Source organism: Nannospalax galili, unplaced genomic scaffold (genome assembly GCF_000622305.1).
Source record: "Nannospalax galili isolate Female #2095 unplaced genomic scaffold, S.galili_v1.0 scaffold151, whole genome shotgun sequence".
NCBI lineage: Eukaryota > Metazoa > Chordata > Mammalia > Rodentia > Spalacidae > Nannospalax > Nannospalax galili.
The window spans coordinates 528,328-541,056 of NW_008332087.1; the positions used below are offsets into that span (position 1 = coordinate 528,328).

General features: G+C 38.9%; 1 protein-coding gene across 1 annotated transcript in view; it reads right to left on the reverse strand.

The window, feature by feature from the left end:
- Positions 1–11,992: 11,992 nt before the first annotated feature.
- Sptlc3 (serine palmitoyltransferase long chain base subunit 3) overlaps positions 11,993–12,729 on the reverse strand; it is a 159,081-nt gene continuing 158,344 nt past the window's right edge. The window contains exon 12 of the mRNA XM_008827197.3: positions 11,993–12,303. Coding sequence (XP_008825419.1) covers positions 12,157–12,303 — 147 coding nt within the window. The 3' untranslated portion in view covers positions 11,993–12,156. The remainder of the gene's footprint in view (positions 12,304–12,729) is intronic.

Here is a 12,729-nt window from a genome sequence, read left to right on the forward strand (position 1 = left end):
CCCAGGTTTGATTTCCAGCATCCACATAGTGGCTAACAACTGTCTGTAACTCCAGTTACAGGGAATCTGATACTTTCTTCTGACCTCTGTGGGCACCGCACAACATGGGTGCACTTACATACATGCAGGCAATACATTCATATACATAAAAAATAATAAATTATAAAAAATAACTAAACTTTTAGATATTTTTAATTAGCTTACAGTAATTGCACAAAGTAATAGATTTCATTATATTTGCATACATGTGTTAAATGTAGTCTTTAAAAAATATTGTTACCTGATGTGTATTCATTGTACATAGTATTGGGTTTCATAAGGACGTTTTCAAGCAATCATATAATGTATTCCCATCACCATATATAATCTACTCAAGAATTTCTTTAAAACAAATGATCAGAGGTGGAACTGTACATTTGAGATGTACATTTAACGTATCTTATACATTAACATGATACATAGTATATATAATATTTAAAGGTCTGTCCCCTTCATAATACTTTATAATTTAGTATTGTGATAATGAACACGAGACAGCTTTGAAATCATCTCTTAGTTCTTTGGTTAACTAAATCTGCGTTAACTTGCCTCTCTCTTATTTTAAGTTTTGCTGTTTTAATAGGACATCTGTTTCATCATCATAAATCCAAAATACCTGGACGTGCACATAGGCGTATGATGAACAAGAATTTGGTAAAAGCATGCGCCCACATTCTTGCTTCCACAAGGTGAGGACCTACCATATATAAATTCTAGTTTCCCGTCACTCACATATATTCAGGTTGAAGTCTGGATGGTGAAAACCGAGGAAGGCAATTCGCAGAGATGGGCAGGAATGCATTTTTGTGCATGCTGTTATTTTTTAGTGTCTACTTCTCCCAGCCCTTAAACTGTCACTGAAGACTAGGTTTGAACAAGTTGCAAAACTCTGAAAGGTCATAACCCAGGAGGAGGGGGACTCTAGGAACATGCACCAGGAAAGATGCAGATGGATAAACAAGTCATAAAGTAGACCGTATTTTCTCTTTTCTAGTATTTCACTAAAGAGTTGACTCCAAGCTATTACCCTGTGAAAGTGAAATTTTAAAAGAGTCAATCCTAAACAAAACTTTGGCTTGCTTTCCTCATTACTAATGAAACCCAGGAGTGTCCTGAAGCGAGGTGTGACAATTGAGAGGCAGAGGGAAGATCACAGAGGCGAGAAGCCTATCACCTTTCTTTTCATATCCTGAGAAGCATATGGGCCAGTCTTAGAATGCTCATGGTTCTGGTGGCCGGGACAGCAGATGGACGGACACCACTGGTACAATGTCTGCTCATTCTTCCCAGCCAAGCCTTTCTAAAGGTGTCTTAGCAGTGAGCCTGCACATCTGACAGCTACCTTTTACACTATGACCAGAGCTAAGCATATAATACCTGTGGAACTCAGTGGACACACATAAGGATAATGAGAAGGAAAGATGGGTTGAGAAGGGCTTGGTCTAGTCTGCTGAATGGCTGGGTGGTGGCCTGTGGGCAATGGGCTGGGTGTGGCCTTGGGGTCTATGAATGCAGTGTGGAGGGAGATTATAGGCTTTCATGTATCTGATACAAGTAAATGAAGTGGGAATTGGTGCTATTGGGAGAAGAGGACTGAATCTGTAGGTACTGAGGTATCAGGGCAGTTCTTTCAACAGATCTCTGGACTCTCCTTTCGGATGATGCAGTCAGGGCTGATCAATCTTCTCTAAATGAGCCCAAAGAGTCAGAGTTGTCAGTCACCGGACAGGTTAATCAGCTGCCTTTTCCATTCTCACTTTTCCTTTTCCATAGACTGAAACTGGGACTTCAGCCATGCAGGCAATGCAATGCCTTTGGGGGTGGTGGAGCCATTGGAAAACAGTATGGATCTGAAATACCATGGGAGAAGTGAGGGACAGATAATCAGGGATACCAAATTGACTTCTATTTGGAGCAAAATATAACCCATCATATTTTTCATCATGTCAGCTTTATGTTTTAACTATAAATGATCATTCTGGGGCATCTTTTCATTGCCTACTAGGGAAGGAATTCTATTCTGTCCTGGCTACTGTATCTTCTTTTTGCTTGGAAGTGTTTACTTGAGTATTTTCAAGGTAATTTTTTTTAAAAAAGAAAGAATACTGATGACATAAAGTTTGCATGTTTTATGTTAAAACTCTCTGCTTTAGCTAGGCACAGTGGCGCAAGCTAGTAATTCAGAAAACTGAAGCAAGAGAATCACAAGTTCCAGTCCAGGCTACCATGGTTAAATATCGAGTTTCAGGCTAGCCCGGACAACTCAGTGGGAACTTTTCCCTAAACAAAAATAAGTCAAAGCTGGGCTGTGGTTGTAGTACAGGGTTGGAGTGTTTGCTTCATATCTGCAAGGTCCTAAATTCATTGTCCAGTACAAACAACAGTCACAAATCCCCATGTTGTTCTGGTTTCATTACATAGATATTTCCAGATGTAGACTTTTTTAGATTTGAATTTCCTTGCCTTCTAGCATCAGGTTCTGCAATACAGAATATATCAAAGGTGACACACAAGAAATGTGTAAAACACAAGAAGAATGCATCGGGGATGACACACAAGAAACGTGCAAAACGCAAGAAGACAAAATGCATTTGGGAAAAGTGCTATCCTTACTAAATGGCCACCAGGCATTAAAGAGAGACCCTTTTTTCTCTATTAGATTGGTAAAGATTTTAATATGTTAATAACATTAGTGCATGTTGAAGAATTGGGCATTTTTTTGTGATGTTACATGGGTGAGAAAGTTGATATGAGCTTTCTGGAGGACAGATTTGCAAAGTTCAGTAGTAAAATCGTTGCTTCTACCATTTTAGGTGGCATTGTGTTGCTATTTTTCTAGCTGTAAACATTTACATTCCTCTGTTTGTTTTTGGTGGCATAAAGGAACATGAGGCCATACTTGATGACAAGCTTTTATTCTTCATTTTAGTACTTACTAGCCCCATTTCTTTCTTTTTTTCAATTCTTCAATTAAATTTGTGAGGATTTCATTCAACGTATTTTGATCATATTCCCCCCTCTCCCAGCTCCTCAGATCCACCCCCCACCTTCCTACTCACCCCATTGTGCCCATTTATGTTGCCCAAATACTCTTGAGAGTGGTATCAGCCCTAGAGCCTGGTCACCCTAACAGGGGCCACACCCTTAAAGAAAATGGACTTGCCTGCTCCCCACAGCTATCCTGTGCCAATAGCTCTTTGATTATGGGTGAGAGTTCATGGCCACCTCCCTGCTCCATGCTGGGATTGTCTGGCTTGAGTTTGAGCAGGTCTTATGCATGCTGTCACAATTGCTATGAGTTCATATGTGCAGCTGTCCAGCTGTCTAGAAAACATTGTTTCTTTGTAGTCACCTCCACCTGTGGCTCTTACACTCTTTCTACTTCCTTAATGATCTCTGAGCCTTGGGGAGGAGGGTGTGATATAGACATCTCATTTTGGGCTGAACACTCTTCAGTTTCTTATTCTCTGCACATTGACCAGCTGTGGGTCTTTGTGATAATTGCCTTTTACTACAAGAAACTTCTTTGATGAGGGTTGAGAGATATACTAATCTATGGGTATAGCAATAAGTCATTAGGAATCATTTTAGTACTGTGCTCATTTAGTAGAATATTAGTAGCAGTTCTCCCCTAGGGCCCATCACCTATATTAAGGGAGAAACAGGAATAATGGTACAGGAAGGATTAAATATGGTAGGAGGGTGGGTCGGGTAGAGGAGGGAGTAAAAGGAGGGATAACCAACACTAAAGGTGTTTTGGAAAACCATGTGGAAACTTATAACTGCAGACACTCTCTAAAGTATATACATGTACATATATTAAAAGAATTTAAATAGAGTTTCCCTGTAACAGAGGGATAATACCCCAATTAGACACCTCACCCTAGCTAATAAAGACTCCAGTACTAGGAATGGGTTACCGCTCTTTGAGTTGTTGGCTACTTGGCTTCTATTGATCCCCAGACATTATAGGCTATCGCTATTGTTCTTGATTATCTTCTAGAATTTGACAGTAAGACTCCATTGCTGAAGATACTACATACTTGAGTTATAAAACATGAAGAAATAATACAGGTACTGACCTGGGAGCTTTATCCTTACTGGCTAGCTGTCATAGTGCTTGAAGGTGCTGTGTACACTACCAGAGGAGAAAAGTAAGCATCAGTCTTACCTATCTGTGACTCCTGTGAGCTGCAAAATGATTGAACTGGAATGATATGCCTATTAGTGCATTAGTGGCAGGATTGTTATGGGCGTAAACAGCCACCCTCTGATTGGGTTTCAGGCTTGCTGCACGAGATGAAACCCATACCTGGTACTGTTATTAGGGGCAAGAACCTTTAGCAAGATAGCTCATTTCTTATTATGCTTCATTCCAGCGCCAGAGGAATAGTTCTTTTATTATTTCCTAGATTTTTTTTCTGCTTTCAGTGTCTCCCACTCATCCATTACCAACTTATTAGATGATGTTTGTCTTCCTACACTGATACTCTGTTTACTCTTCTCTTATTTTATTGTCCTTTGCTTTGAATTCTAAAAGATATTTTAAAGTATTTCTTTGTTTTCTACTGGTTCATAGTCATCCAACATTTAAATAATAGATATTTTTAAATTTTTGTGTACTCTGATTCCTTTTTTGTCAGCCTATTCTCTGAATGTATCTTGATACAACACAACTAGCTAAACCTGAAAATTTCACAACTAACTAGAACATTTCAAAAGTTCTCTTTTCCACTACTTTTCTGTTTCTGCCAGTGAAAGTTTTTCCCTGATTTCACTTTGGCTAGTTAGATTTCTATCCTTATTCATAATGGAGGGACACATTGATTACTGTAAATTAGCCTGCTATGTCTCCTTTCTGCTTGGTACCTGTAAATAAAAATGTACACTAAAAACTCAATTAAATTTTCAAAAAGTTCATCTTACTAGATATAGACCCACTTCAATATTTTGTTTTGTATAATGTGTCAGTAACATTGACTATATGTAGAAGTTATCGAATCATCTACATAGGAAATCTTTAATACTTGTTACCCTACTTAGGATTGTCTTAGAAATAAAATCTCTTGCAAGTCTATATTTTGAAGTTTTATGTAAGAGCTTTTTTTAGAGTTAAAAACACTTCATAGCTATTTTGTTAGAAATGTTTTAGGGGGATTGAGTTTATATACATATATATATAAAATGTTAACATCAATATACTATTTTATATATACTGGAAAATCACTTTGTTATAGGTGTTCATAATTTGTGAGTATAATTTACTGAAGTTTTAGGTGTGTGACTTTTAAAAAGACTTGTATAAATTATGTAAAATTGGTATTGACACTATAAAAATAGCAGTGTGACAACTGTAATTATTTACAAAATAGGCATGTGATGGAGAAATCATGTATTATTGCACAACTGATTATTTTATCCTTAAAAAAACCCCTCAAACCTCATAGACTGACTGCATCAGCCTGTTGAAAAGTTTTCATTTAAAGGATGCCAAGATCTTTTTCCGTGACCTCACATTGCTGCCCATTCATTTTCACACATAGACCTTTACTCATGCTTGGGATCACAGTCAAGTTGTAGGGTGGATTGATCTCATCAGTGAAGTCGTTACACTGCTTTTGGTCTTCCTTACACATTTTCTCCATGCACGCTTCAAATCTGGAAAAAACAAACTTACAGGCTGGAGAAACAAAGAAGCTGCAATTTCCTTGCCTTAGTCCTTGGCCCGTGATGAAGTAGAGAGCACAATGTGGTGATTGGAGCCAGACTTACCCTTGGCCATGGGCACTGCAGCCGACCCAAACCTAATTAAGAAAGATCCTGAATAAACTTGGGTGAGAGCCAAAATCACTAGTCCCTTCAATCAATATTTTTGATATAAAAATTAGCATCTGGCCCGAATAAAAGGGAGCACTGTTTCATGCTGCAGGAAAAAAAAAAAAATTCCTCTTTTCCTTCTCTTCTGACCTTCTGTTGTTGGGTATTTTACTGATTTGTGTCTGTGATAAGTTCTTAGTGTAGTTGACTTGCAAATGTTGGATTTCAGGTTTGCATTTGGACCAAGGGATGCAAGAGGAATTAGAATAATAAGTCCTACCTTAATCCTAAACTGGCATAGGCACCAGCCTTTTCCAAACAAGTAAGCTGGTTTGACTTGTTCTCTGTTCTTGCTTTGCTCTTGCTAACATGCAAAGATTAACAGAAACAACTCTTTAAGAAAGTTAATTTTATGGAAGGGAACAAATGATTTAAGGGACAGGGACAAACTACCAGTCTTAAAAGTCCTCTTTTTGCTTTTTGAATTCCCTTATGAATACTGAAAAAGTTACTTTCTAAGAAATCGTTAACCTCTACAACAGTGCCCAGAAGAGCATGTGTATAGGAGTGCTTAGTACTGTGTCTAAAGAAGTGTGGTGTATTATCTGTCAGGGCATCACATACCTATTTCAGAATGTATTCCTAGTTTTGATCCAGGGAATTCACATCTGTTTGATGTGACAGAGAGCAAATGTTAGTGTTTAATTCATTTTGATGCTTTTGTTATTTCAGAGGTTTGTAGTTGTATGAGGTTGAAAGGAGGAACAAATTAAGATATTTTAGAAAGACTCCGGGAAATACTTAGTCATGAAGTGAAATGATTTCTGAGATTTATTTTAAAGTAATCCGATGAGAAGGAGAGTAAAGGGAAGATGAGAAGTTTAGCCATACGATGGTAATGCTTAGAGCAACGTGATAGTGCTTGTTGTGCTGGTCACTTCACTGTGTGTTTAATATTTCCATTATAAATTTTGTTTTAAGTGGCTTGACTAGAAATAAATCTTAAATGATAGATGGCAGCTGATGTCTTTTCCATGAATTATCTTCAGTTGAGCAGAACTGTCTTGTGCTACTGCCGTGTTCTACACCTCTCCTTCGGAGCTCTGTTTGGTTGCTGCTAGAAGGACGTAAAACCTTTTTCTGTTTCTTCAGTTTGAGTTAGTGCCAAAGGACTGTCTAGCCACGTAGTTTACCGTGGATTTGACTGAGGCCTTTGCTGCAAATGCATTATAATTATAGTATTGTACATTAATTGTACCATAGTATGTGGTCTCACTGGTGTGTTGCTAAATTTTAACAGTTCGTTCTCCAGAGTCATGATTTTTGTGTTGCCAGTTTCTATGGTGTCAATACTTCCATGGGGGCCAATTTCAAGCTTCCAATGTGATGTCATCATACAAGCTGGAAGGAGCTATGTACAATTCGTTTTCATGAAAATATAAGCCACCCAGCCACCTCTACAAATTGCTTCTACAAAAAGTCCTAAATACAAATTTTTACCCCAGTCTTATATATTTTTAGAGTGACCTAAATTATATTAACACAAAACCACTATTATTTTTATACTATGAAGTTTGGTGATTTATTTATTAATGTAACATTTCACAGCAGAATGAAGTGAAATTAGTCATCTTAAATGTTTCAGTGAAACATGTATATTACATACACAATCCACATGTTGTATATTATAAAACCTTAACATGATACACCACAATAATTGCCTTGAAACAATTTCTTCTTGTGTGTGTGTGTATGTGTGTGTGTGTGTGTATGTTCATGTATGTGTGTGAATGTGGAGGCCAGAGGTCAACCTTGAGTATTATTTTTCTTCAAGAGCTATTTAACCTACTTGTTTGTTTTTAGACACGGTCTCCCTGTAGCCCCAGCTGGCCTGGAACTCCCTATGTAGACGAGGCTAGCCTTGATCTCATAAAGAGCTGCCTGCTTCTGCTTCTTGAGTGCTGAGATTAAAGGTGTGCACTACCACACCTAGCAAGCCACCAGGGTCTCTCACTAGGACCCAGGACTCACTGATAAAGCTAGACTAATTGGTCAGCAAGTCTCAGGAATCGACCTGCTTCCACCTCTCCAGCACTAGGGTTACAGACTGACCACCATGCCTGATTTTATGTGGGTTCTAGGGACCCAATTCAGAACTCCGTGCTTGCATGGCAACCACTTTACTGACTGAGCGATCTCCCCAGCCCCATAGAAACAGTATCCTCTTGGTTTATAAAATACTACATAGCTTGGTAAGGCATTCTCAGAGGATAGAATATGAATATGTTGGTCCCACTATTTTTGAAATTATAATCATTATGAATGTTATAAATCAAAACATATATTTAAGATAGTCTGTTATCATCAGAACTTAGATTTTTTAAAGTCAGAGTCAGCATTTTATATATTTGCTATTTCTGAAGGAAGAGACAGAGGAACATTGTATATTTGAAGAACTGGTAAAATAGCATTACTGATGAATTGTTGTAATAAACAAAAAGTCAGGTTGAACTTTTTAAAAGGTAGTAGGAGAGAATATTGAAAGAAAGAAGATCCTACAAAGGGAAAAAGAGACATCTTGTCAACTCACTTTTCAATATTGAGTCCATTTTCTTGTAGAGAAAGAGAAGTTTCTTAGAAAATGGAAAGAAAATTAATTGAGTAGGAAAGGATGGTCATGGAATAAATTCACTTTAGTTTACTAGTATAAATACCCTTAAATATCAGCAAATAGTCAAAATAAGTTTCCTGTTATGTTATAGGAGACAACTGGTATACCAAAAGCTCTAATAATAGTTCTCAAATTCTGGCATACATTGGAATTACCTTGGAAGGCTCATTAGAATATGGTCTCCTGGCTGCTGCTGCTATTTGACTCAACGGCAGTCTGGTGTGAGTCATGTAGATTTGCATGTTAACAGGCATCCTAGGAAATTGTGAAGCCTGTGATCTCTATCAAACCAAAATATATTGAAAGGCAGTATGGCTAAATGTCCATGACATCATCATCCATGAAAAGATGGGGAGCAAGTCTTTGTAATTTCCTTATTGTTCAAAACATTCTTCCTTACAAACAACAGGCTGGAACCTTCAGCTCCTGCTTCCCCAAAGGCTGTTTTCTAGAACTTCCGTCTTTCTATCATCCAATCTTATCTCTCTGTTTATACCCTGTAGTGGTGATTTGAATGAGAAATTTCTCCGGTAGGTTCAGCTGTTTGAACACTTGGTCAGTTGGTGGCACTGTTGGGGGAGAGTCATGAACCTTTAGAAGGTGTGGCCTAGCTGGAGGAAGCACGTCAGTGGAGGCAGGCTATGAGAGTTCATAGCTTTGTCCCATTTCCAGTTTGAGGTCTCTCTGCTTTCCTTAGTGGATGAAGATGTGAGCTCTAAGCTCTCTCCTCCAGCTGCCTCCTTCCATGCCTCCCTGCCATGATGGACTCAGACCTCTGGAACTGTAAGCCCAAATAACCCTTCCATAAATTGCCTTGGTCATGGCATTTTATCCCAGAAACAGAAAAGGAACTGATACATACTTTCTCTGTAAAGGAAACTCTCTCTCTCTCTCTCTCTCTCTCTCTCTCTCTCTCTCTCTCTCTCTGTGTATACACATAAAGTTTGGGATGTGAAATGTTATAATTCTGAAAATTCGAACAGACCCTAAACTCTGATTAATACAACTCAACAAAACTTTTTGAATTGAAATCAGTGTAAATTAACCTAGCAGTAGAGGATTTTTACTAATAAAAATCAAAATTTCACATAATTTACAATCTCATTCTATATGATATATACTCATTTCATTACTCTATGGAGTCAGGGTCTCTCCTAATGTACTCAGGAGACATTCCATTTGAATTATAATTCTCCTAAGTGTGTATTCATTGTCGACTCTGAGAAAAGTAAATCTCTAACAAGCTGCTCTAGGACATTTGGATCCTGATGAAAACGGAAGGACCTTCTCCTTGTGCTGCATGCTAGGTGAGAAAATAATTTGTTCTTTATGATGAATCGGACTCAGGTTCCTCCATGCAAGTAATAAGGACGGACATTTCTGCTCAGGAAGACACCTGTCATCTAGAGGTCTTGGAACAGAGTAGGTGTGAAGCTGTAGGTGAGGATCACAGACAGGTCTAGAGAAGAGGGATGTTGACTGCCTGGTGGACCTCGAATGAGGCATAGATGTCGGTCTGCCCTCTTTACCACTCATTTCCTTTGTAGAACTCCGGACACTGTGCATTTTAGATGATTCACCAAGAACAAATTTATTTAAATGCACATATTAAAAAGAAAAGACCTACATGCCTTCTTTCTTTGCACATTTTATATGACACATACCTTCTCTGCATAAGTAATGCTGCACCAATTCAGTCAGAAGCACTGGAATCTAGTTATCAAAGTCAGTCATTGGATGGGCAGATGTGTGTTTAGCACCCATTTCTTTTCCTCCTTCACTACAGTATTCCTTTAGGTTTTCACCATTTATGAGGAACTTTATCATTGGAATCTACTTTTTAAACAAGATTATTTTATTTTTCTTAACTATGCATATGTATGTCTGAGTGTGGGTATGTGCGTGTGAGTACAGGAGTGCCTGTGGACGCCGCAGGCATCAGATCCTCCGGAGCTGGAGTTAAAGGGAGTTGTGAGATGCCTGATGTGGGTGCTGGGAACTGAACTCAGGTCCTCTGGAAGAAGAGTAACCACTCAATGCAGAGTTATCTCTAGCTCCAAGAGATCCACTTAAAAAAAATAGATCATATCCCACCAGGGTGCTATAATTTACAAAAGGTCTGCATGCTGATCGCCTTTTTCTTGAATAAGCTTTGAGCTTCAGCGTAGCTCCATCCAGCTCTGGTGCTGCAGGTTGAATTTCTATCTCAGCGCACAGCATGAAAGCTTGGGCCCATCTGTGTCACACAAAGCCAAACCTCTTTTGAAGTGATTTGTTTACAGTGTCATTTGATGGAGTGGAATGTTCTGTAACTCATTCGAACTGTTACAGAAGCTTGGCTAAAAGGTCACCACTGCTCTTTAGAGTTTCCAAGTCTGGGCACCATCTGGGAGCTTGTTAAAGATAAGGTTTTCCACTGGCTTTTTCCACTAGACCCAATTAGCAAAGGACTAAGTTTTCAGAGAAGCTGTGTCCAAATTGTGTGGGTGGTGATGGTGGTGGTGGTAAATGATAGTGGCACCAAAGTATGCAATGTCACTTCTCACCAAACCTGAGTAGATGTGCCAAAGTGACAGCATTATTTAATAGAGCCGTCCGTATCTGTATGATAGTCTTGAAAGAGATAGAACTTATCTTTAAATGCCAGTCTTGAATCAGGCCATTCTTCAAGTGTAATGTTGGGAATGAGCTCTAATGGAAATTAAGTCCCAGCATGTACTCAGAATTCAATAGGAAAATGGTAAGTTATTCCTCAAAGCAATAAAGGCCACGCATGCTAAACATTCACTGTGCATGGCACCAGCATTTGTTGTTTCAATTTTAGTTTTAGTCTAGGTCTAAAATTGGCTTGTGCTTGCTTTCTTCCTCCTTCTTTATAAAGTAAGTCTCCAATTTTCCAGACCGCAAAAGCTTAGCTGTAGAACAGCGAAAGGAAAAAGAAAGTTTCATTTACAGATATCTCTAGTCACTGTTGGCCAGCTCTGCTTTCTCCCTCCAAACATTAACTGGGTCTTTTGACACTTGACCTTGGACAAAGTCCAAATGTGGCAAGTGGTAGAAGCAACATTGCCTTACCCTCCTGCCTGGAACTTACCATGATACATACATAACTGTAGCTGGTACTTTTTATGGGTGGAACAAGGAACTCAGATGCTTCCCAGCACCTTTCCCATGTAAGTAGGCAAGAACACATAGTGAGATGACCAAGTTGAAATCAAAATCCTTTCACTTACTTGGAAACCCTGAAAGGGTCTGGCCTGGCCCAAAGAGGCTGCACAGTAGTAGCTAAAACAGGCTTATTGCCATGAAAATTATTCCAAGAAAAGTGTTTGCATGTGTGTGCATGCGTGTGTGTGTGCGCGTGCGTGCGTGCGTGCGTGCGTGTGTGTGTGTGTGTGTGTGTGTGTGTGTGTGTGGTGTTTCCAGCAAAGGAGAGACTTAAATTTGGAACTATAGTTTTGTTTCTGTAGACATGAGTTAGAGACTTTAAAAACAAACATTCAGTTCAATTAAGCTGGTTTGGAAAACAAAATTGTCTGTAGGAAGGAGGAAAATCCATTGCTGATCCTTCTGAGGCAAGGAGGGAGGTCTTTCTGGCAGTTTTTATGTTTCATTCAGGACCAGGAAACTTATTCTTCAAGATCAAAGCTCATCTCATCAAAGCTTGCTTCGCTGTCAAAACTCTCCTCATTGTAGAGTATTGGGGGTCCTGACTTCTTGGGTGGGAAGTATTTCAAATTCAGGAGATCACCGAGCTTATCAGCGATAGTCAAAACCTGCAACAAGGTGTTTTTCCATAAGTTATCATTAAACTCAGAAGGGGTCTGCTTTGTAGAGCCCAGGTTAATGGTAAGCTTCACAAAGACCACAGTAGTCCTTGCCAGCTTCTTTGATTTTTAAAGAAAAAGAGCAAGATTTATGCTATTAGATTGTAGTTTATAAATCCTAGGAGAATTTTAATTAATTAATTTTTGTGTCTGTGCATGTTCATGTAGGCACATGTATGTGTGCAGGCACACATACATGTGTACATATATGATCAGAGAACATTCTTGCGTATCATTCCTCAGGAGCCATCCACCTTTTTTTGTGGAAGCAGGGTCTCTTGTTGGCCTGGGGCTTGCTGATTAGGTTAGGCTGGCTGACCAACCAGCACAAGGGATTCTCTTTTGTCTGCCTTCCCAGTGTTGGGATTAAAAGCA